Source organism: Notolepis coatsorum, assembly GCF_963971535.1.
Source record: "Notolepis coatsorum genome assembly, chromosome: 16".
Taxonomy (NCBI): Eukaryota; Metazoa; Chordata; class Actinopteri; order Aulopiformes; family Paralepididae; genus Notolepis; species Notolepis coatsorum.
The window spans coordinates 61356957-61383371 of record NC_140180.1 but is presented as its reverse complement, the minus strand read 5'-3'; the positions used below and the strand labels follow the sequence as shown (position 1 = coordinate 61383371).

General features: G+C 44.7%; 1 protein-coding gene across 1 annotated transcript in view; it reads right to left on the bottom strand.

Annotated features, from left to right (window-relative positions):
* mcf2a (MCF.2 cell line derived transforming sequence a) overlaps positions 1-26415 on the bottom strand; it is a 61605-nt gene that overhangs the window by 25528 nt on the left and 9662 nt on the right. The window contains exons 2-16 of the mRNA XM_084331817.1: positions 23226-23294; positions 21301-21415; positions 20360-20450; positions 17581-17700; positions 13394-13510; positions 11486-11635; positions 9555-9670; positions 8722-8836; positions 8128-8247; positions 6301-6492; positions 5094-5285; positions 2624-2795; positions 1234-1310; positions 529-614; positions 129-195 (exon numbers count right to left, since the gene is read on the bottom strand). Of these exons, the coding sequence (XP_084187943.1) occupies positions 129-195; positions 529-614; positions 1234-1310; positions 2624-2795; positions 5094-5285; positions 6301-6492; positions 8128-8247; positions 8722-8836; positions 9555-9670; positions 11486-11635; positions 13394-13510; positions 17581-17700; positions 20360-20450; positions 21301-21415; positions 23226-23294 (1799 nt within the window). The remainder of the gene's footprint in view (positions 1-128; positions 196-528; positions 615-1233; positions 1311-2623; positions 2796-5093; positions 5286-6300; positions 6493-8127; positions 8248-8721; positions 8837-9554; positions 9671-11485; positions 11636-13393; positions 13511-17580; positions 17701-20359; positions 20451-21300; positions 21416-23225; positions 23295-26415) is intronic.

The window sequence follows — 26415 nt, the reverse complement described above, 5'->3', positions numbered from 1 at the left end:
CTGGTTGAAGTGAATGCGATGGGGTTTATATACAGACAGGGTTATTAACCAAGGGTGCCCCGATGACACACTGAAGACACAGAGTTCAGAGCAGACAGGAAAACTAAACAAGGTGTTTGTCTTCTCACCAGCAGCACTGACAGAAGCTCCTCCACGTAGATCCTCTCTGTCTCTATCAACTCTCGCATCACATGACTGTAGAGACACACACACACACACACACAGTGAGAGAGAGGGGGGAGGAGAGGGAGACCAACAGACAGACAAAGAGAGAGAGAGAGAGAGAGAGAGAGAGAGAGAGAGAGAGAGAGAGAGAGAGAGAGAGAGAGAGAGAGAGAGAGAGAGAGAGAGAGAGAGAGAGAGAGAGAGAGAGAGAGAGAGAGACAGACAGACAGACAGACAGACAGACAGACAGACAGAGGGTCATCATTAGCTCAGGAGTTCAGAACAAAGAGATGAAGAAGAGCCACAGCAACAGGAGCACAGTGAGGGACAGATGGGTGACGAGGATGGATGTCCCCTCCTCACCGCTTCAGGACCTCCGGGCTGTCCTCTCCCTCCAGGCTGTAGGACACACAGTTCCGGTTCTCCTGGTAGTCGTGCATCACCTCTATCTGGACTCACTCACACACACACACACACACACACACACACACACACACACACACACACACACACACACACACACACACACACACACACACACACACACACACACACACACACACACACACACACACACACACCACACACACACCACACACACACACACACACACACACACACACACACACACACACACACACACACACACACACACACACACACACACACACACACACACACACACACACACACACACACACACACACACACACACACACACACACACACACACAGAGTACAGAGGTTCCATTTAGATTTGAGGCAGATATTGTATCAGTCCAGTTATTGTGTCTTAATGTAGGAATCATAAAGAAATATTACGTAGGCAGACAGACAGACACGCAGACAGACACGCAGACAGAAAGGCAGAAAGACAGACACGCAGACAGACACGCAGACAGACAGACAGACAGACAGACAGACAGACAGACAGACAGACAGACAGACAGACAGACAGACAGACAGACAGACAGACAGACAGACAGACAGACAGACAGACAGACAGACAGACAGACAGACAGACAGACAGACAGACAGACAGACAGACAGACAGACAGACAGACAGACCTTTCTAGAGTTGGGACTCTTGCGTGATGCCCTCTTCCCAGGCAGGGACAGGTCAAAGGTGAACTTCAAACCGTCGGCTGTAGGAAGGACCAGCTATTCGTCAGACACAGAGCCAAACCTCACCTCCTCCTCCTGGCTCCACTGAGCCCTGCTCCGGGCCCTTTGATGGAGCCATGACGTCTACATCTTTCATCCGCAGTGCGGAGGAGACGGCTTATTCAGAGAGTCAATCAAACAGAATGGATTATTTGTGGGAATTGGCAGTAACGAGGTCGGCAGCCCTTATGGGACGTGCTTGTCCTGCCAGTGACCCCGGCTTTGATCCTTTGAGGTTTGATTTGCTGCTCAGCAATGATGGCCACTTGACATAATCAATGGTAACAGGCTGCCGTCAGTAGAATGTCTCCTAGAGCCAGGATGTATAGATCACAGATACAAAGCACTAGATGGCATGAACGTCAGTATCTCTCAAATCCTACAGTATAGAAGCTGAATCCATGCATCAGAGCTTGTGTGTGTATGTGCATGTGTGTGTCTATGTCTGTACAGTATGATGTTCATCAAAGCTAACATATTTCTCTTCATCCTCTAACTTAAAGGGCTATTCCCCTGTGTGTAAGCAGTAGAGCCCAGGGAGGCTTTATAATCTCTCCTACTCTCATTAATCCTCTCATCACTAGAGCCTCATATCACAGTACAGACCATCTTATCGAAACCCAAGACCTTTATGTACATTAATGGGAAAAGACAAAAGCTTAATTTCCCTTTCGCACAAGCAAGTGTACATTATATTATGTCCCATACATCACATCCACACATTAATTGGGTACTGTACTGTGTGTATGGCTGGCTTGGTTCGGCCTCCCTAGGGGGCTAGCAGAAGATGAAAGGTTCTTTAATGTACAGTATATGACCCACATAAGGCTCTGGCACAGCTAGCATCCTGGCTAACAGGGGGTATCTCCCAATAGACTGATTACACTAGCTAGCCATGCCGTGGCTCATTTATAAAAAGGCGGGGATGCTAGCCCAGGGGTCAGTACAGCACCACCTTGGGCCAACTCATTAGGACACAGAGAAGACAGTTGGAAGCTTCAGAGAGGGAGGGAGGACATGAAGGGGAGAGGGACTGGTGGCAGGCCAGAGTCCGGGGAGGAACACGCCTCAGTGGAGGCCTAGGGGAACTAGTTGATGAAAGAAGGGGCTGTAAGCTGCAAACTAGGACAGCTAATTTGAGGCTAATACTGTTTAATCCATTGCGATACTGTAACAAAGGATTAGTGTGTGTGTGTGTGTGTGTGTGTGTGTGTGTGTGTGTGTGTGTGTGTGTGTGTGTGTGTGTGTGTGTGTGTGTGTGTGTGTGTGTGTGTGTGTGTGTGTGTGTGTGTACCATGCTTAGGGGAGAAGAGCGGAGACTTGGAGCGTGGAGGGTTCTCTGGCCTGGGAGCCACCAGTTGGACGGGCCGGACATGTTTATCAGCCAGTTTCCTCAGACAGGCCTGTCGGTTCTGGATCATCTCCTGCACCGCTACGTGCTTCTCAAACGTGTTCGCTATCAGGAGCTGCAGGGAGGAGGATGAAGAGGGGTGGGCTATCAGGAGCTGCAGGGAGGAGGATGAAGAGGGGTGGGCTATCAGGAGCTGCAGGGAGGAGGATGAAGAGGGGTGGGCTATCAGGACCTGCAGGGAGGAGGATGAAGAGGGGTGGGCTATCAGGACCTGCAGGGAGGAGGATGAAGAGGGGTGGGCTATCAGGACCTGCAGGGGGGTAAGGGAGGAGGATGAAGAGGGGTGGGCTATCAGGACCTGCAGGGGAGCAGGGAGGAGGATGAAGAGGGGTAGGCTATCAGGGCACAGGGGAGCAGGGAGGAGGATGAAGAGAGGTAGGCTATCAGGACCTGCAGGGGGGTAAGGGAGGAGGATGAAGAGGGGTGGGCTATCAGGACCTGCAGGGAGGAGGATGAAGAGAGGTAGGCTATCAGGACCTGCAGGGGGGTAAGGGAGGAGGATGAAGAGGTGTAGGCTATCAGGGCCTGCAGGGAGGAGGATGAAGAGGTGTAGGCTATCAGGGCCTGCAGGTTAAACCCTACTCTTCAATTATGGGTAGTTTACATCATTGGTATCTAATTTCATTATTTATTTATTTTCATTTGACGCTGGAAATTCCACTCAGAAAGGGTTAAAAATGTCCACGCACGAATAACATGTATGGAGCCAATCAAAAAGCGTATCAGACGCTATCAGTGCTGTGACGTCACTGAAGGTAACTTTCCCCTACTTCTCATCCACTACAATTGAGTTTTGACGAGTGCAGAAAGCTATTTCCTTGATCCAAATGGACGCCTTACAAGACGAAAATGGGTTTAATCGTCGGAGAGACTTTGATGGACCAGCTACAACTGCATTTTTGGTTGAAACAAGGTAGTTATAAGGGTTTTAATGTCGTAAAAAAAGAACTACATTTACCACTAGGCAGCCTGCTGTTCAGTACAGCAGCGCTATTGGTCTGTTAGGCTGTCGCCTTATCCCTGTCACGGGTCATAGTACCAAGCTAGCTATATGGCTCTGGCTAACGTTAGCATTATGTCTACTGTCGTGAACCATTTTAAATCGGGGCATGTAAAAGAGTTTCGGGAACGAGTAAAATGTGCAGGTCCTCTTCTCAGACCTGTGGGGCAAGCACTGCACATGCATCATGCCGGATAGCAAGCTACACGTCACAGCATGTTGATACGATAGTAGCCCCTTTCATGACTGATGCACTCGGTCACGAAACGGGCAACCACGATAGCTAACTAACGTTAACGTTACAAGCTCAAACACCTTATAACTACTACTACTGTCGTGTCCATAAGTTCCCTGGCAGAATACTTTGTTTGTGAGGAATAAGGTATATAAAGAGGAGAGAACCATTTTAAATCTGGGCATGTTAGGAGTTTCGAGAATGCTGGCTAGCAAGCTAGCTAACTTAGCTACTAACGTTATATACACAATATGTACAACGACACAATGATTTACATGAGTATTTACAAATATGGTAACGTGGTTGTGGCTTTTACAAATAGTGGTTAGCTTTAGAGATAAATGGCTATGATCACAGAGCAATAGTGTTAGGTGAAACAGATACTAGATCCTCGACTAGTAGTAGTAGCAAGAAGGCTCTTTGCTTCCGCCACTACCTGCCTGTGATTCTCAGCGCCCCTCGCTGCCCTGATACCTGGTGTGACGTCATCATTAAGATGACACATGCACGCTATGAACCATGGATTAAAATATGCATGTGCGTGGTGATTGTGGTTGGGCGGACAACATTTTTGATAAAAACGCTAAAACTGGGTCAATTTCGATATTTTTTCCCCCTCTTCATGAAAGTCACCGTTGGCCTAGTCACATAGTTTATTGAACAAAAATACAACATGCAAGTGGGCCTTTAATGTGTGAAGAGATGAGCTCATAATAATGATTATGTGATCACATTAGTATGAGAGTCAGACAATGGATACCTGCTAGCCTAGCTGTTGGCCAAAAACACCTCTCCCTGAGTTTTAAGCTAGGCTAGTGGTCCATATCCGCTTCCATTAATTTGTGCTAAAATAGGCTAGCTTGCAGCTGGATAGCTTTCTACTGAACACACAGAGAGGTAATTGGTATTGGTCTGACTCTGGAGAAGACGGTGAGCACATTTGCCATAATGTTGGCGTGTTCCTTTAATATTTACATAATAATTACATAAAGACCTGCAATGTATTAGTGGATTAGCAATTAAATTCATAATTCTGGACTCATAATGTCCTTCAAAGGCAGTGTGACACTATATATATGATATATTCTCTTCTGTTCTTGGTGTTCCTAGCATCAGACCTGTAGCTGAGGGGTGATGACGGCCTCATGCTCCAGGGCCAGGAGGTCGGGCCCCAAGCTGAGCAGAGACGGTGCCGCCTCCAGGAACCTCTCGATGTCCCCGAGAGCAGCCTGGGCCCCGTCCTTAGACTGAAACCTGTCCACCAGCTGGTTGGCCAGCAGGTACGCCCCATCGTCACACCAGCTCTGGGCCTGCAGGGAGGGAGGAGAGCTGCAGTATAATAATACAGGCTAATACAGTGCCCTCGTTACGTAGGATTTCCTACATACAGTATGCATACAGTATGCTGTCTATGTGTGTATGTGTGTGTGTGTAAACTGTGTATGTGTGCCATAGTCCATGCCAGTCAAAGGAAAAGCAGATGTGTGTGAGAGTGGTTGCTATAGTGACGAGATAAGCCAGAGAGCCAAGGTTACTCACAGAGGAAAATTACATCAACATCCAGGAAGAGATAGCTGACGAGCTAGTAATGATACATGTATATATGGGTCAGCCGTTGACGGCCGTTGCCAGGGGGACAACAACTATGGGGAATCATCGTGCGAGAGAGAGAGACTTTAAGACTTTAAGCTGTGAGTCTTTCGGGTTTGGGGCAGACGAGTTTTGACAGCGAGATGAACCACACCGATAGCTGAGCTTCCAGCCCTTCGAGCCAAGGGCTGGAGGGGGAGGGGAGAGACCACCCGGTACACAGAGCTAGCTACAGGCCGCAGACAGAGATAGAATCTACTAATCTAGTTTCTCATACTATCAAAGACTTTCATTTTGTACAAGATGCTATGTTTATGGAAAATAAACATCCTGTAAAGATAACGTGACCACGTTTCCAGTACATTCTTTGTCCAGGTGCATTAACAGGGTGAAACAGTGATTACAGCCAGTATGGGGGAGGATTGAATTCTAACGAACGATTGCCTTACATCAACAAATGACACAACGCAGAAGACTTCACGGAAGAGCGATGAAGGCTGATATCGATCAATGAGGAAGCTGTAAACACCGTTTTCTAACAATGCGCATGCAACGACATGTAGTGCATCCCCAAACATGTCCAAGGCATTGCAGCTAGTGAGTGTGTGTGTGCGTGTGCATGTGCATGTGCGTGTGTGTGTGTGTGTGTGTGTGTGTGTGTGTGTGTGTGTGTGTGTGTGTGTGTGTGTGTGTGTGTGTGTATGTGTGTGTGTGTGTGTGTGTGTATTCCCATACCTGTCCGAGGGACAGCAGCAGCTGGTGAGTGTGTGAGAGGTGTGTGTGCCTGGCCTGCAGGGCAGCAGTGAGCGTGTCACTGTGGTGTCGGAGTTCGTTGCATCGTTGTACGATGAGGGCCATGGCATAGTGGTGACTGGCTGCCAACTGGTGTCCATGAAGGATGATGATCTGGGCACGGCCCATCACCTCCTGACAACCACACACACCAACACACACACACACACACACACACACACACACACACACACACACACACACACACACACACACACACACACACACACACACACACACACACACACACACACACACACACACACACACACACACACACACACACACACACACACACACACACACACACACACACACACACACACAAACACACACAAGCAGAAAACATGGCTTACATCCTGTATCTTTAAACTATGTTTCAGGCTGCAAAATGGGCCTTCTTCTGGTGGTACAGTGTAATGTGGTACATTACAGTAGTAATGTGTAAGTTATATGTTTCAATGAGCATTGGTCACATGACAACAGTAGTAATGTGTTCGTGAAATGTTTCAATCACACGAAAAGAAAATCTCATTTGGGTCCCTGGTTTAAAATATTTCTACATAAATAATGGTCTGCTGGTTGGCCTATTATGATATTTTATAGGTGGGGAGGGACAAGAAAAAGCACAATATCATAATACCCGTCCAAGGTATTTGAAAAACTGATTGCCAAACAGGTCACTGATCATCTTAATAACAGCTCCTTCCCACTGCACCCAATGCAATTTGGATTCAGGGCTAATCATTCAACAGAAACAGCAACATGCTTCTTCTTAGAGAGAGTCAAGGCTTCAATGGACAGGGGTGGGGTTGTGGGGGCTCTGTTCATTGATATAAGGAAAGCTTTCGACACTGTTAACCATAATATTCTACTCCAAAAGCTGGTTAATTTCAACTTCTCCATAGAGTTCCTCAACCTCTTCAAATCATACCTATCATTCCGTTCCCAACTTGTCAAAATTGAAAATCATAAATCTACTGTCATCTGTCTGTCAACTGGTGTCCCGCAGGGCTCTGTCTTGGGTCCAATCCTGTTCAGTATGTACATCAACGATTTGCCTTCTGTGTGTGGTCAATGTGATATATTGATGTATGCTGATGATAGTGATCTTTACACACGGTAAAACCACAGAAGAGGTTGCAACCAAATTGTCCGATGTCATGGTGAATGTCACATCGTGGCTTAAGAACAGTTGTCTACAATTGAATGTCTCTAAGACTGTCAGTGTGTTCTTCTCCAAGGGCCGCAGAGAAGTTGCAGAGCAGGATATCTTCATCTCTGGACATAAATTGCAGGTAGTATCAGAGTACAAGTACTTAGGAGTACACATCGACCCAAACCGTGGTTTCAAAACTCACATAAAAAAGTCTGCAATAAGGTTAAGTTCAGCTTATCAAACTTCAGATACATCAGAAACTTCCTTTCAACCGAGGCAAAAATTGGGTGCGTTTTAAAATGTTTATTAATGTACGCTGTCCCCATTGAACAAGTAAAGTAAACCTAAACCTGAGCCTAACCATTTTGAGGATGTTATTACATGGTGGTTGCTAGATCACATGGGGTGATGGGTGTATGCTAATTGTCGTACCCTGATCTGCTAGTGTGTTCAGCCAATTGCCAACGCTACTACGCCACCAGCTCACTACGTGTCATTGGTTAACTGCCCATATATGGACATTACTACAATACTACCCCTTGCTTCCTGTCTGGTGACCCTGTGTCATCTACAGTAGCAACCACTTTATTATATCACATTCAGCCACTTACCTGTGCCTGAGTGTCCAGACTGTCCAGGTCTCTGAGAGCCTGTTCTACCTGAGACACTGTGTCTCCTGACATGGACATGTCTCTCTCCTGAGCCAGAAGACGCTGCAGACCCCGCTCCATCTGACCAGAGACACACACACACACATGCATGTAAATAAATATGCCAACATGTGCACATGCACACATGAACAAACACGCACACTCACACACTGAATCTAAAGATAATATATCACACACACATAAGATTGAAATATTAACAAATCAATGTACTTTTTAAAGACATCTTATGGGTACAGAAAACATTGTATCCTTGTCTCACTGCCCGGCTACCAACCAATTACAGCAGTTTTAAATCCAACTAAATGTTGCCCGCTGCTTGGCCCACCTCCTCGACAGCCCTGCAGTCCTTAAGCCGCCACACACACACACACACACAGACACAGACACAGACACACACACACACACACACACACACACACACACACACACACACACACACACACACACACACACACACACACACACACACACACACACACACACACACACACACACACACACACACACACACACATCAGTTCGCTGGTTAATTACCTCCTGAAAGCGTTGCTCATATCTGAGCAGCTGTAGGTACTGATGGAGTTTCTGATGATGCTTCTCAAAGAAACCATCGAATGCTGACTCCATGTCTCTGTGCTGGGCTAGCAGTCTGGAGAGCACAGGATGGTAGGAACCTGACCAATCTGATAGCAATCTAACATTCCTACCTGAGGACCCAGACCTCTATACTTAAAGGAACACGTTAACTTTTGGGGAAATTTGCTTATTTGCCATCTACCCTGGAGTTAGACAAGCAGATTCATAAATGTTTCTTCTCTATGCACGCATTAGGCTTAGGGAGTGTAGCCTAGTTCCTAACAGTCACGAAATACACCCCAAAACGTTCCTGTAAACATGTTGTGACCTGTGTATTTACCACGTGGAGAAATAAATTATAATAATTAGACATTTTCTAAGCAGATATATACCGGTACTCGGAATATTTCTTTGCCAAAACACTGCTGCCTGGGCGCAGTGATTTCATCATCTCAAAAGCCCAGTTTTTCAAAAAAGTTGGAGTTGTATTTGGAGTGTATTTTCATGACTGTTTGGGAACTAGGCTACACTGGCACACCTACTTCCAGTGAATGACGCTAAGCTAGGCTAACAGTGCGGCTGTTCCCTAAGCCTAATGCATGCACAGAGAAGAAAAGGGTATGTATCTGCTTGTATAACTCCAGGGTAGATGACAAATAAGCAAATTAACCAAAAAGTTGGCGTGTTCCTTTAAGGCAACCATTCAATATTTGGCAATATGACAAATTCAAGAATGAAATAGATACAGGACGGCATGTATGATCAATATGATATGATTGATACTCCTGTACCTCTGCACCGTGTCCCAGTCCAGCTTCACATCCCAGTGAGAGTCCTCCTCTGTCCCAGAGGCCTCCAGGCTGGCGAGGAGATGCTGCCCTTCCTTCGACACTGACCTGATAGCATCCTGTCCGAGAGAAGATGATTTGAAGTTAGCATTTTCTGTCGTTGTATTTTTTTGTTTGTTTTTTGTAAGTGCTTTGGAATAAACTGTTTTTGACTTTAAAGCACTCCTATATAAATAAAGTTGACTGGACTTGACTTATTGCTATAGATAACATTCAGCTACTAGATGTCGCACTAGAACACCAGTCTGTCATCCAATCAGGTGCATTCCATGTGGGGAAATGGGAAGTAGGGAGGCGTCTATACAAATAGTAGCTCCAGTTCTGCAGACCCCTCTCTGATTGGTTGAGCTCCATTTCTGCAGCCCCCTCTTTGATTGGTTGAGCGAAGCCCCTCTCTGATTGGTTTAGCTCGTCATGCGGTAAAAGGCGGATGTAATGTTATCATCTCAAGAAGATAAAAATAAATGTACTATTTCGCGTGACTTCGCGGTTTATTCATAACGTTATGCACATTTCACAACACAGCCAGCTGTCAGAAACTGTACATTGTAACGTTTTATAACAATGTTATGTTATTTCGCGGTTATTTCGCGGTTTATTCACATAACGTTATATTGTTTACAACTTTACACTGTCTTCTATTATAACCCTCCCAAATCATATTCAGAAAGTATCACAGAGACTTCTATTGACCAAGGAATTAGTTATTATTTCGCGGTTTATTCACATAACGTTATATTGTTTACACTGTCTTTCTTCTATTATAACCCTCCCAAATCATATTCAGAAAGTATCACAGAGACTTCTATTGACCAAGGAATTAGTTATTATTTCGCGGTTTATTCACATAATGTTATATTGTTTACACTGTCTTTCTTCTATTATAACCCTCCCAAATCATATTCAGAAAGGCACACACAACATATTCCAGTTAACGGTATATTTTTTTAATGATTCGTTATGGCGTAATCAATACTTCCATGCGTATAAATTGCGTTTGCGACCTCCATGTTTTGGGGGTAGTCATCAGAAACCTCGGATCCGCGATTCGCTCCCATCCGTCGGGCAAGAACTGTGGGTTTTCAGCCTCTCTCTCTGGAGCTTAACAGAGTTTCCTCCGGAGTTTCTGGAGGAGCTTGTCGCGGCTCATGCGCATGCGCACGCTAAACCAATCAGAGAGGGGCTTCGCTCAACCAATCAGAGAGGGGGCTGCAGAAATGGAGCTCAACCAATCAGAGAGGGGTCTGCAGAACTGGAGCTACTATTTGTATAGACGCAGTAGGGAGGGGATACATGCCTGCAACATGTAAACAACAACATTCAGTTTGGACGCACAAAGCAATACATTTATTCTGCACCTTTCTAAAAGCTTTGTGGATGTATACATTTTTTTTTTAATGATTATTCTACATAGTAGAGAGGTAACTGCACCTTGTTTAATCATGGTGGATAAGAGAAAACAGGGACAAAACCATCTGAGCACTGTTTTACAGTAGTGTTGATAACAATTTATGCTCTATTAAATAAGGTCTTAGCCTTCTACGGATTTTGGGACACTGGTCTTACCCAACCAGAAGAGCTTGTATGGGCAATTTGACTGTGTTTCATGCAGCACTGAGGGTTTTGTCATGTTCAGCCCAACTCAGCCTAATTCTGTGATTTATATTGCTAAAGAAGCAATATTATTTCACAATACATATATCATGAAAATGTTAAATAGTGCAGTTTTAAGTTAGGAGTAAATATTGTTTAGAAATCAGTACAGAGAGTGGAGGGTGCTAGCAGATGAACAATGCTGCTGTTAGGATGACACATTTCTAAATATAAGTGATCAAAACCAACATCACTCATTGGCACAACATTCAGAACATGACCTTGAGCCCCCTGTACTTGTCAGTATGAGTATTGAGGAGGTACTCGATGGCACTGGCATCGTTAGGCAACTCCGTCTCTGCCACCTCGGTGCCAAAGGCTTGCAGCATCTGGGCAATGTCCTTCACTGTCACCGCAAAACTCTCAATGGCCTGCGGGGGAGCCAGAGAGCAAGCAGAGACCAGAGCACAATGGTCACTCACATCATCCACACACACTAACGAGAGGATGAGATGCTTCCAAATATTATCAGGATGAGATTACACGTTTAGTCCACAAGATGGCACTACTTCAGTCAGTTACTGAGGATTTATTTTATTTGATTGAGTTGGGAAAACAACATCTCGACATTCACTGCCTCATCTGGGATTTTCTTTTTCCTATTTATGAGTATACACATTTTCACTTGAAAGACAAACTAATTATCAATCTGTTGACATTTGTATATGTTCAAGAAATTGTATGGATATTAAAACTGAGAAGGTAATGGAATAATGAATAGATATGATGGAATCAAATTGTTTGGATAACTCAATGTAGTTATTTGGGGAAGCCAACTCCAAATGTTTGTACTGTAATGTTTAGGCTCTTTCCATAGGCTCTAGGCTTGGAAGGTTTACTCACAAACAAACAAACAAACAAACAAACAAACAAACAAACAAACGCACGCACGCACACACGCACACACGCACACACACACACTCACACACACACACACACACACACACATTTAGAATCTTTATTTATGTCCACATAAAGACAATGTTTAAAGGACACAAATATTATCAGTGCACTTGTACATTGTGGGTTATTCTGATACAATCGTGCCCAAATTGACAATGGCAACCAAAGTTACACACACACATGGATGATGAACCTGACAATCAACACACAGCTCATGGATACAGATAGCAGCGTCTTCTCCAAATTGCCCGGCTGCCAATAATTGCTGACACTGAGCAATATCTTGCTAATTGTTTGGCTCTTCTCTTCGGAAGACCGGCCATCTGAAGGCCTCTAACACCCAACTTATGGACATGACCCAGGCTTCCAAATATGAAGACTAAAAGTTTACAGTTGTAGCCGAGTTGTGATATGGTATGGTCTAACAGTTGAGGTATGGGCAGGTATGGGAATCCACACACACACACACACACACACACACACACACACACACACACACACACACACACACACACACACACACACACACACACACACACACACACACACACACACACACACACACACACACACACACACACACACACACACACACACACACACACACACACACACACACACACACACACACACACACACACACACACACACACACACACACACACACACACACACACACACACACACACACACACACACACACACACACACACACACACACACACACACACACACACACACACACACACACACACACACACACACACACACACACACTTGTATTGCAAATAGTTTATCATAACACACACTTGTTTAGCACACAGCTATACAATATGTACACCTATCATACAAATGCACACAAAAAGGTGCACTTTTTGTATAGGAAATTGTATTTCTGACTGTTTTGTGTGTATAGTTTTCTTCTTGCTTTGTCCACCAATGAGGACCACGTTGGAAAGTGTTTAAGTAGCTTAATGGTATCCTCTGGGATGTACTAATGTCTGTACCTATTGCCCAGCTAAGGGTTCTGCAAGTAATGCATTTTGTAGGGTTCAATAGGAAGGAAAGGTCTGTCTCTAGCTTTGATGCTACTGAAGGAAGACAAATAGAAGTCTATGAAGCCAATAATGTGTCACGGGCAGTGTCTGCTAATCTCTAGCGCAGGATAGTGAGGGATACATGTGTTGTATGAATCTAGCATGATACTGAATGGACCAGTGGCCTACCGTTCGTAGGACAATCCAGTCACTGTGACAGTAGTCCAACGTGCCACCAAACTCAGAGGTCAGCTGGTTCTCGTCGATGTAGCGCAGCAGGTCTGTTACTGAGGTCAGCATCACCACCTGACAGAAGAGACATGCTCTAAGACCTCAACAATACTTTACAGACGTAAACTCCAACAAGAGCACTGTCTTTAGATTCAAGATTGTTTATTGTCATGTGCACAGTTAAACAGACAGTTTGCCATACAATGAAAATCTTACTTTGCCAGTCCGCCCTTCACACAAAATCACACAATACTTAACTAAGACATAATTTAAATACAAGCGAGTGCTAAGAAATAAGGTAAAACAAGGCACAGTGAGATCTTCAAACAAGTGCTGAGATATAGTTTGGTGTGTGGAAATCATGTCAAATGGGAGCTAGCACGGAGGGGGATGGTTCTGGGATGCTGGAACTAACTGTTGAGCCTTCCTGAGGTGTTGTGGGCCTAACTTGACGAAACACCCGTGAAGGGAGGTGCCTACTTGATAACCATGGTGATAATGCTGGCTCTCACTGCCAATCTATCTACACGTTGGATTGTTGTGGTCATTAGGGGCCATGTGGTAGGGTATGTAGCATCTAACTATCTACACATTGGGTTGTTGGGGCCATTAGGGGTCATGTGGTAGGGTATGTAGCATCTAACTATCTACACATTGGGTTGTTGGGGCCATTAGGGGTCATGTGGTAGGGTATGTAGCATCTATCTGTCTACACGTTGGGTTGTTGGGGCCATTAGGGGTCATGTGGTAGGGTATGTAGCATCTATCTGTCTACACGTTGGGTTGTTGGGGCCATTAGGGGTCATGTGGTAGGGTATGTAGCATCTATCTGTCTACACATTGGGTTGTTGGGGCCATTAGGGGTCATGTGGTAGGGTATGTAGCATCTATCTGTCTACACATTGGGTTGTTGGGGCCATTAGGGGCCATGTGGTAGGGTATAGGGATGTGTAGTATGACGTCACTTTAGTTTCCCGCGCGGTCCACCCGTAAAGAGATTTATCATTGGGAAAATGTATTATCAGCTATTGTAATAATTCTGCCTCATGAACATTGGCAAGCTTTCCATTTTTGCACAAAATGAGTTACCTTCTATCACTAACATTATTGTTTAAGCATTTGTGGTGGAAATAAAATTATACGTAATTATTTTACGATTAATTGCGAATTGTTTCATGTTGAGCTATAGATTGTGGATGAATACACACAGAAAAGTACACCATGGCAATGTGCATGCTTTATTTGTTTTAAACAAGACGATTTTGAAATGTGTCCATTGGAAAAACATTGAAATTTCAAGCGAGGTGGACCGGCCGGAAACAACAATGACGTAACCACTACACCTCCCTATGTAGCATCTATCTATCTACACATTGGGTTGTGGTGGCCATTAGGGGCCATGTGGTAGGGTATGCAGCATCGGCATTGTCAATACCTGGAGCTCTCATTCGTTGTTTTTATTATTATTTTTGCACTTTGAGCTGCATTCTATCTGAAAGGTGCTATATAAATAAAGATTATTATTATTATTATTATTATTATTATTATTATTATTATTATTATTATTATTATTATTATTATTATTATTATTATTATTATTATTATTATTATTATTCTAACCATTTTCTCCTGCACCCACATCCCTTACCCTAAACCGGGTTCATATCCTATTCCATACCCCTACACCCCTTGTTCATCACATTCACCCATTCACTCACACATCCACACACTGACGGCAGAGACAACCATCCAAGGTGCCAACCTGCTCATCGGAAGCAATTATGGGTTAAGTGTCTTGCTCAAGGACACTTCAACACGCTACCTGGGAGGAGTGGGAATCGAACCGGGAACCTTCCGATTACCAGACAACCGCTCTACCTCCTGAACCACTGTCCCTCCCGGGCTGAGATCAGCATGGTTATGGTGTTTGATAATGAAGATGAGGTGTACATTGATTAGCATGGTTATGGTGTGTGTTGATGAGGATGAGGTGTGCATTGATCAGCATGGTTATGGTGTTTGATAATGAGGATGAGGTGTGCATTGATCAGCATGGTTATGGTGTTTGATAATGAGGATGAGGTGTACATTGATCAGCATGGTTATGGTGTGTGTTAATGAGGATGAGGTGTGCATTGATCAGCATGGTTATGGTGTGTGTGTTGATGATGAGTAAGATGTGTACATTGATCAGCATGGTTATGGTAGGACATTGTGGTGGTGAGGTGGGACATTGTGGTGGTGAGGTGGGACATTGTGGTGGTGAGGTGGGACATGGTGGTGGTGAGGTGGGACATGGTGGTGGTGAGGGAGGACATTGTGGTGGTGAGGTGGGACATTGTGGTGGTGAGGTTGGACATGGTGGTGGTGAGGTGGGACATTGTGGTGGTGAGGTGGGACATGGTGGTGGTGAGGTGGGACATTGTGGTGGTGAGGTGGGACATTGTGGTGGTGAGGTTGGACATGGTGGTGGTGAGGTGGGACATGGTGGTGGTGAGGTAGGACATGGTGGTGGTGAGGTGGGACATGGTGGTGGTGAGGTGGGACATTGTGGTGGTGAGGTGGGACATTGTGGTGGTGAGGTGGGACATGGTGGTGGTGAGGTGGGACATTGTGGTGGTGAGGTGGGACATGGTGGTGGTGAGGTGGGACATGGTGGTGGTGAGGTTGGACATTGTGGTGGTGAGGTTGGACATGGTGGTGGTGAGGTGGGACATGGTGGTGGTGAGGTGGGACATTGTGGTGGTGAGGTGGGACATTGTGGTGGTGAGGTGGGACATTGTGGTGGTGAGGTGGGACATGGTGGTGGTGAGGTGGGACATTGTGGTGGTGAGGTGGGACATGGTGGTGGTGAGGTGGGACATTGTGGTGGTGAGGTGGGACATTGTGGTGGTGAGGTGGGACATGGTGGTGGTGAGGTGGGACATTGTGGTGGTGAGGTGGGACATTGTGGTGGTGAGGTTGGACATTGTGGTGGTGAGGTGGGACATTGTGGTGGTGAGGTGGGACATTGTGGTGGTGAGGGAGGACATGGTGGTGGTGAGGTTGGACATTGTGGTGGTGAGGGAGGACATTGTGGTGGTGAGGGAGGACATTGTGGTGGTGAGGGAGGACATTGTGGTGGTGAGGTGGGACATTGTGGTGGTGAGGTGGGACATTGTGGTGGTGAGGGAGGACATGGTGGTGGTGAGGTTGGACATTGTGGTGGTGAGGTGGGACATTGTGGTGGTGAGGTGGGACATTGTGGTGGTGAGGTGGGACATTGTGGTGGTGAGGTGGGACATGGTGGTGGTGAGGTGGGACATGGTGGTGGTGAGGTGGGACATTGTGGTGGTGAGGTGGGACATGGTGGTGGTGAGGTGGGACATGGTGGTGGTGAGGTGGGACATTGTGGTGGTGAGGTGGGACATTGTGGTGGTGAGGTTGGACATTGTGGTGGTGAGGTGGGACATTGTGGTGGTGAGGGAGGACATTGTGGTGGTGAGGTTGGACATTGTGGTGGTGAGGTTGGACATTGTGGTGGTGAGGTGGGACATTGTGGTGGTGAGGTGGGACATGGTGGTGGTGAGGTGGGACATTGTGGTGGTGAGGTTGGACATTGTGGTGGTGAGGGAGGACATTGTGGTGGTGAGGTTGGACATTGTGGTGGTGAGGTTGGACATTGTGGTGGTGAGGTGGGACATTGTGGTGGTGAGGTGGGACATTGTGGTGGTGAGGGAGGACATTGTGGTGGTGAGGGAGGACATGGTGGTGGTGAGGTGGGACATTGTGGTGGTGAGGGAGGACATTGTGGTGGTGAGGTGGGACATTGTGGTGGTGAGGGAGGACATTGTGGTGGTGAGGTGGGACATTGTGGTGGTGAGGTGGGACATTGTGGTGGTGAGGTGGGACATTGTGGTGGTGAGGTGGGACATTGTGGTGTGGTGGTGAGGTGGGACATTGTGGTGGTGAGGTGGGACATTGTGGTGGTGAGGTAGGACATTGTGGTGGTGAGGTAGGACATTGTGGTGGTGAGGTAGGACATTGTGGTGGTGAGGTAGGACATTGTGGTGGTGAGGTAGGACATTGTGGTGGTGAGGTGGGACATTGTGGTGGTGAGGTGGGACATGGACAACTGTTGGAACACTGAGGAGGAGCTGCCTTACTGGCATCTTGAGCATGAAGTCTTCCTGGCTGAAGCGGAAGCCGATGTCGGTGACTGTGCGCTGGAAGAAGCTGGTGGGTCGCAGTACCAGGACCAGGTGGAGATTCCCAGGAAAGGTGGCCTGGAAAGAGAGAGAGAGAACGAGGCCACTGTCATACATGTGAGGGGTGTGCAGGACAAGGCAACGTTGATTTGATTTGATGTTTTTTATTTTCGTGTCTTACATACAGGTGTATGCCCAGCCCATATTGGCTTACAAGACACATAAACAATATATAAGTATATAATAGTACTTGACAATAAGTTATATAGACCAAGATGGCCAAAAATAAAACAATAATATAACGAGCTGTAAACAATGTATGTAAACAAACAAACAAGAGGAATTTACAATTATAAAACAAAATATAGGATATAGTGTGTTTTGTCTCAAGTGCCATGCTTTCTCCAAAAATCCTGCAAAACTGAAAATCTCCTCCATAAAAAAACAACTCAACATACAACGCAGACTGCCAAAACAAATCCGGATTTACAAATTGAATTTTCTCAAATAAAGCCCTCCTAAAATCGATGTACAAGGGGCAATAAAAAACAAAATGATATTCATCTTCAACAACAACTATAACTATAACTTGTCATCTGTCGGTCTTCAAATGTATATTTTGATTGAATAGAAGATAGAAATGTCTCAGGTTTGAGGGCAATTCAACTTGCGAAAACACTAGGAACAAATGCCCATGACATTTTCAAAACGTTTTGGATATGACTAGTTTTCCATAACCTTCAATTCACTATTCCAGGTTTTTCCAACACTGTTCTTTATGTTGCTGCAATACTGCAAAAGCTGATATTTTGGAACAGCTAAGGTGGCTAGATAGGGGGGGGGGTCAGATCACAGGCTTGCATATTGAGAGGGGAGGGGTTGGGGGTTGAGAAGGAGCATCTGTCAAAGACAGCATTAACAAGCCATCAGCCTCTACAGTAGCCTCTCAGTCGCTGCCACTGTCCAGTCAAGAGATTACTGTCTTGACAGATGGACTGAAGGGGTTCAGACACTGACTTCACACTGCTCTGCAAGACTCAGGTCACTTGAGGAAACAACCTGACTGTGTAGCCATTTATGCTCTGTTGTGAATTTTATAATAGTTACGGGACATAGGTTGCATTACATTATAGTATATCGCAATATTATGTGATGAAGATGCAGCACTGCGAGAAAATTAACAAGACACAGAATACCCTATATGGGCAATGTGTTTCATGTCTAGGCTAGCGGTTTAACACTCGATGGCGTAATGCAGGTGTATTAGTGGGTAATTAGATGCAGCTCTGCACCATGATTGATCCATATGGCAGCATAGTAAATAAGATGTAACATGTAATACTCGCCATAATGACAAATCAAATGCGTTTGCATGCGATGCATCATCTGACATTCATTGCCCTCGCTTTCTCAAATAACCAAAAATGCAAACGTATGCGTTAGTAAGTTAGTCATGGATCGTGTTCAGACGATATTAACGTGTCTGTCTGGTTCTCCGGTGGATACTTCGCATGACTCGGCGGAAGCTCCGTCTGCAGTGACCGCAGTGCAACCGTCACCAGCTGCAGTCGGTGCGCGCCACTGCTGCCGCATCCCCACCCAAACTTAATCGTAACTCTTTCAACGCTAAAGAAAACTAATCAACAACTCGTTACCGGGCTCCTCCGTATCTTTGGCATTCTTCGTCGCTGAAAACTCTCAGTCATGATGTTTGAAGCCATCTGGACGGTGGTGGTAAAGGACCAGCCCTCGCCCGTCCATAAATCGGTGGCGGTATCCTACTCCCTGCGCTGCTTGACCACAGCCGCAGCCTCGACGCCGCGCGCTGCCATAGAGAGGTACGACAGAGCAGCTGACTGCACTCTTCCCCAATCCCCTCCCACCTTCCCTCTTCTTCACTGTATCCTTCCTCATCATCCCACGAAATAAAGCGTCATCAAGACATATCTCTAGCTTTTGCTTGCTAGTGCATTTACAGTAGGCTACCACTGGGCGGGAATCAAGTTACAGTTGAGGAGGGAAACAGACACATGCTTTGCAAACTGATCAATCTATTGTAATAATAAACAAAAGGCTGAAAGAAATTCTAAACACAATCAAGTTTAATGTCATGTTGATGATGATATAGGTAGACATTTCCCAAGATTCCGAGAAAATAATGCAATGAAAGGTAGCAAATTTCAGCACCATGGACAGCAGCCCACTCAGTTGCTGCTGACACAGCAAATAATAGTTTATCAGACAATTTGCTGTGTGTGAGCGAACGCTTAGTGTAGTGACGTGTGTGCATGGTGTGTGTGTGTGGTGTAGTGTATTATGTGTGCGTGGTGTAGTGTGTATGTGTGTGAATGTGTATAGTGTGTATTCGTGTGTGTGGTGTGTGTGCATGCCAGTTTGTGCGTGGTGTGTGTGATGTAGTGTGTGTGTATGTGTGTGCATGGTGTGTGCGTGTAGTGTGTGTGTGTGTGTGTGGTGTAGTGTGTATTCGTGTGTATGGATGTGTGTGTGCATGGTGTAGTTTGTGCGTGGTGTGTGTGCGGGTGTAGTGTGTATTCGTGTGTATGGTGTATGGATGTGTGTGTGCATGGTGTAGTTTGTGCGTGGTGTGTGTGATGTAGTGTGTATATGTGTGTCTATCTTCATGCATATGGATGACCTCATTGATTCTCAAGTAACATCAGAACATGCAGAGTTGAGAAAATATGATCCTGAGGGAGAAATGTTTTAACATGCTCACCGCTATTCTGGCAAGTGCGGTTTTGATAGAAGCCCAGGTATCCAGTCTTCGGTCTAAAATGATAATGAACTTCACACCTGGCTGCCTCGTGCTGGAAGCACAAGCAAGAACATTTAGTTGTTTTCTAGTGGCTCCTTCAGTATTGTTTTTAAAGGAACACACCAACATTATGGGAAATGTGCTTACTGTCTTCTCCAGAGTCAGACAAGAAGATAGATATCAATTTCCTCTCTGTGCATTCAGTTGAAAACTATCCGGCTGCAAGCTAGCCTAGCTTAGCACAAATTAATGGAAGCGGATATGGATCAGCTAGCCAAGTTGTTGGCCAAAAACACCTCTCCTGGAGTTGTAAACTAGGCTAGCCAATCTGTATCCTCTTTCATTCATGTGCGCTAAGACTAGGCTAGCTTGCAGCCGGATAGCTTTCTACTGAACGCACAGAGAGGAAATTGGTCTATCTTCTTGTCTAACTCTGGAGATGACGGTAAGCGCATTCCCATAATGTTGGCATGTTCCTTCATGTTTTGCTCATAACCAGATAAAAACGATCCTATAGTGCGTGCAAATGCGGCCAAGTTTGGAACGGGTGACATGCTATAATCATTTGTGATATACAGTACAACTACACATAATACATTAGCACATCACGTCATATGCAGTGAGATCAAATCATTGGCAGGCGCAAAGAGTCCTCTGGATTCAATCTGATGAAAAGCTTCCTGTAGTCTCTTGGGGGACTCTCGCCCTGACCAATGAGGTATAGCACAGAGGACATGACTAGGACATTTGACAGGGTGAGCTACAAACAGCTTTGAACGCCAGCTGTGACTAAAATACAGACTCTGGGCTCAGATACACTGCATTGCAGAGAAGCAGAGGGAAAATGAGAGACAAGGGGGGGGGGGGGGGGGTTGCAGAAGGATGAATATGAACCCACACACCGAGGTATGAGAGTGAGGTATTGTAAGACTTTGGCTAAAGCTTCGTCTGGAATGTCGCTGAAAGCAGAGCATTCTGGGAGGGTGATGATGACACTGGAGTCTTCCCCACGTCCTCCTGGAGACAAATAGCATGAGTCAGTCACTCTGTACTTATGATCAGACATACTGATCACAGACATACTGTATGATCAGACATAGTTAACTAATTATAATCTATACAGTGTTCATTTTCATCATAATCTATCATTCATGGTTATATCTAATAATCTATACAGTATTAACTAAAGGTCAACCATCATAATCTAATCTATACAGTATTAGCTAAAGGTCAACCATCATAATCTAATCTATACAGTATTAGCTAAAGGTCAATCATCATAATCTAATCTATACAGTATTAACTAAAGGTCAATCATCATAATCTATACAGAGTTAACTAAAGGTCAATCATCATAATCTATACAGAGTTAACTAAAGGTCAATCATCATAATCTATACAGAGTTAACTAAAGGTCAATCATCATAATCTATACAGTGTTAACTAAAGGTCAACCATCATAATCTATACAGAGTTAACTAAAGGTCAACCATCATAATCTATAAAGTGTTATTACATGGCGTTTTAACATTCGCAGAAATGCTCGATTGTGATTGGTCAATAGGCCCCGACAGCGGTGAATTATTTTTCGATAACCACCGGTGATTATTGTTTTTCGCAGCTGGAGCAATCAAGCCCACTAACACACACTGTTTCAGTGCAATCTGACAGACACACCTGCCGGCTGCCGGCGATAATAATAATCACTTTATTTGGGCTGACAGAGCCACAGAACAACTGCGTCTGCATTTGATCTCGTCTTGTCGATGGTGTAAAATGAATTAGGTATATTGTTAGTAAGTTAGCCATGTAATAAGCAGGATAATGTATGAATGTAATGTAACTCGGTCATTGTCGCAAAATAATTGACCTTCACTGACGTTTAAAACACATCGGCAAGGCGCCTCTGTGTTCTAAACTCTGTGTCGGTCAATTATTTTGCGACAATGACCTCGTAGCTATACATTATCCCTTACTTAACTCATGGTTAGCCCTCATATCAATGTATACACTATAGCTGGAAATATGAATTTCAACTGGATTGCTTGAGTTATGGTAGGTGTGTGGACCAATGTGATAGTATATCTGAAAATAATAATAATAGTATAATAATATGATACCTGCTTTAAATGATAACTCCACTTTTTTTTTTAAATTAGCTTATTTAACATCTTCCCTGGAGTTAGACAAGAAGATGCATACCTTTTTTGTCTCTGTGCGTGCATTTTAGCTTTGGGAATAGACGCTCCGTTAGCATAGCTTAGCTTCATCACTGGAAGTGGGGGAGGACAGTAGCCTTACAGTGCCTTACAGTGTATTGCAAGGTCTGACATTGACCAAACTTGATATGCATGACCTTGGTGGGCTCTAGGTCAACTCCTGAAAAGGGGGTCAATGTCAGACTTTGCAATCAAAAGTTAGGGGGCTAATAACCCTTGCCATAATTTCAGTGCGCCCCTAACTTTTGATTGCAAGGTCTGACATTGACCCCCTTTTCAGGAGTTGACCTAGAGCCCACCAAGGTCATGCATATCAAGTTTGGTCAATGTCAGACCTTGCAATACACTGTAAGGCACTGTAAGGCTACTGTCCTCCCCCACTTCCAGTGATGAAGCTAAGCTATGCTAACGGAGCGTCTATTCCCAAAGCTAAAATGCACGCACAGAGACAAAAAAGGTATGCATCTTCCAGGGAAGATGTTAAATAAGCTAATTTAAAAAAAAAAGTGGAGTTATCCTTTAATAGGTAGATCTAATGTTTTAGGGTTAATCTGAACAATGTACTTTGTAACCTGATCCACAAGGGAGGTGAATTGAAAGGAGCCCACCTGACAGGTAGGCCACCTGGTTCTCTATGTAGCCTGCCACCTCCTTCATGCTCACAGGCACAGTCACCTCTGGAGGGAGAGAGAGAGAGATAGACATGATGATGGTGGAAGACAGCTAAGGCTTGAAGAGGGAGGTGTACTGTGTAAACAAGCCAGATGATGTGAATGTTCGGAGATACATAGGGCTGGGAAATATGGCCAAAAATATCATATCACTATATGTTTTTTTATTGATGGTATAATGGCATTTGACAATGTTTAGTTTTCCAGTACAAATTACAATGTGATATGAAGTATTTATTTTACAATTGTTATGGTGCTATTTCATTAGCTTTTTCAAAAAATTTATATAAATACTACTGCAGGGAAAAAATATGTAATGTATTTTTATTTATTTATAAAAAATACTTTAAAATATGTACATGTATATCATGGATGGTGATATAGTAAAAAGGCATACCTTTGCATGGATCCATGACAGTATACCTTCATATTCAGTATACCCCACAGCCCTAGAATGATGGTTGATGATTCTTCCCCGTGTTCCATGAAAATAAACATAAGGGAGCTGGAAATGCTGCCTCCCTGTGGCAGATGTAAATACTACATCAACATGTCATTTCATGACATCGCCGGCAATCTTCTGTAGAAAGCTTCTCTTAGAACTGCTCATGTCATCTAGATGTATTGGTGGATGGCCTTTTCACAACTTAAGCTCGTTCACATGCACATACAGTAGGTCCAGATACCATGCAAACTGTCCATGTGGTGTGTTTAGCCTTTCAGAGAGACTGGCTGGCCAATCTGACATACGCTGATCACTGTCATTCAACAGGAGACTAAATGTGACCTCTGGGTGACGTGTCCTCGGGTTCAGAGAGCAGTTAAAGCAACATGGTAAAGGGACTGCATTTATATAACACGTTTGTCCAAAGCACTTTACAACTTATGCCTCACATTCACCCGTTCACTCACACATTCACACACTGATGGCGGAGGGAGGCGACCACACAAGGTGCCAACCTGCTCGTCGGGAGCAGGATTACGTGTTTTCTTTCTTTTTTGCTCAAGGAAACATCGACACGCCGCTGGGAGGAGCCGGAATCGAACTGGGAACCTTCTCGATTACCAGACGATCACTCTACCTCCTGAGCCACTGTAACCCTCTGACTCTACTAACGGACACAGTTACATGCATGTTAAAGGTCCCATTTTGTATCTTTTCAACAATTCTATATGATTTCCTTGATTCTATGTAACTAGTCTAAATCATCATCATCATCATCATCATCATCATCATCATCATCAAAACTTTATTTAAAAACTCCAAGATCATTGGGATTGTCCTCGTTTACAATGATTCAATGATACAATGAGTTAAATGACTGACTTGCACCTTAAGCACCAGCCAGTCATGTGCGCAAGTTAAATAGGGCAAAGTTCCAATCCAGCAGCAACATTGTGATGTAAGGTGGGAGCTTACCAATAAGGGCCTTGTGAACAAGTACCAATGTGTTTACACCTCTCTGCAAGAGAAGGCCAACCAACCTTATCAAACAAGAGACAGGAGTATCATACCTGTCACCAGTAATGAATCTGAGGGCAGAGTGACAGACTAGAGTCAAGTGGTTTAAGAGTGGCAGCAGCAGCATGTCTATAAATGACATCACCATCGTCCAAAACTGGATGAAAACTGCTTCAACAATCCTTTTCCAACTAATCAAAGGAAAGCTGGTTCTGTTTCTGTACATAATGGTATTTAAATGTGCATTTCCCATCGAGCCAGATGCCAAGATACTTATACTCAGTGACTCAATGCTAGAACCACTTATTATGGATATAGTAAACAGCATGAATTTAGTTTTACTTGTATTAAGTACCAATTTAAGATTAATAAGTGCTTCCTAGGGCGGCTGGGTAGCGCAGTGGAGAATGCACTCGCCTACCACCGGCAGAGACTCTGGGATCGAATCCAGCTGTCAGCGGTACCTCCGGTTTGGTCAGTCGTCCCTACTAACACAATTGGCAGTGTTAGCGGGTGGGAAGCCAGCGGGGTATGTGTCCTGGTCGTTGTAAACTGCGGCTCCTACTGGTCGATCGGGGCACCTGTTCAGCAGGGAGGGGCTCGGGGGGAAATAGCGTGAACCTCCGCACGCGTTACATTCCCCCAGTGAGAGTCCTCGCTGTCAGGTGAAAAGAAGCGGCTGGCTGACTCCACATGTATCGGAGGAGGCATGTGGTAGTTCTACACCCTCCCTAGGCCGACAGTGGGGCAATGCGCGCAACGACCAGGAAGGGAATTGGCATAACGACTAAATTGGGATGGGAGCAAAAAATACAGAAAAAGTAAAAAAAAAATATATATATAATAATAATAATAATAAAAGTTGCAATTTCTCAATGGCCAGTCAGCAATACACTACATAATAGTGTCATTAGCATAAAGATGGGCTTGTGATTTCCCAACTTCACTGTTGCCTCTCAAACTAATTATTCTGAAACCAATCACATGCTTTTCCATCAAAACCAATACATTTGTAACTAATGTAATAGCTGAAATGGTGCTGTGATTAGCTCTAAATCCGGATATTGGTTTTAACTCACTAAGTACTGAGTGACTTGAAAGAAAATACTTTAGTTGATTGTTTACCAAAGATTCCAGGGCCCTCATTCATCAATAGTGTGCGTAGAACATGTTCTATTTCCACACGTAAGCACGGAATGTAGAACCAGTGTACGCACAGGGAAGTCGGGATTCATCACACGTGCGTACGCAGGCTCTATGCTCCTCCGTGTTGATGAATACCACTTTGTTCTACCGTCAATGCTCGTGCATGATTATCCATATATGGTCATGAAAATGAGGAAACACCCCCCATGGGATGTGAAATAATGGACTGACCCGAGCGGAACTCTGAGAAACTCCACGAAGATTGTTCACTGCTGTCGAACCAAGAAGACACTATCGCGTATTATGGGATAAATAAAAGGCGGACTTGTAAACGGTGATGTCAGATATCAACGGCTCCCTAAGACCATTGCTGCAATTCTGCCTGGACAGCTCAAAATACTAATAAAGACCGTTCGTTGACCACTGTTTGGCGTTGGTTGTGTGTCATTATAACCGTGCTGTAATATGAATGCCTTTATTAGTTGTGTTCGATTGGCTATATGATAGAGGCATCTATTT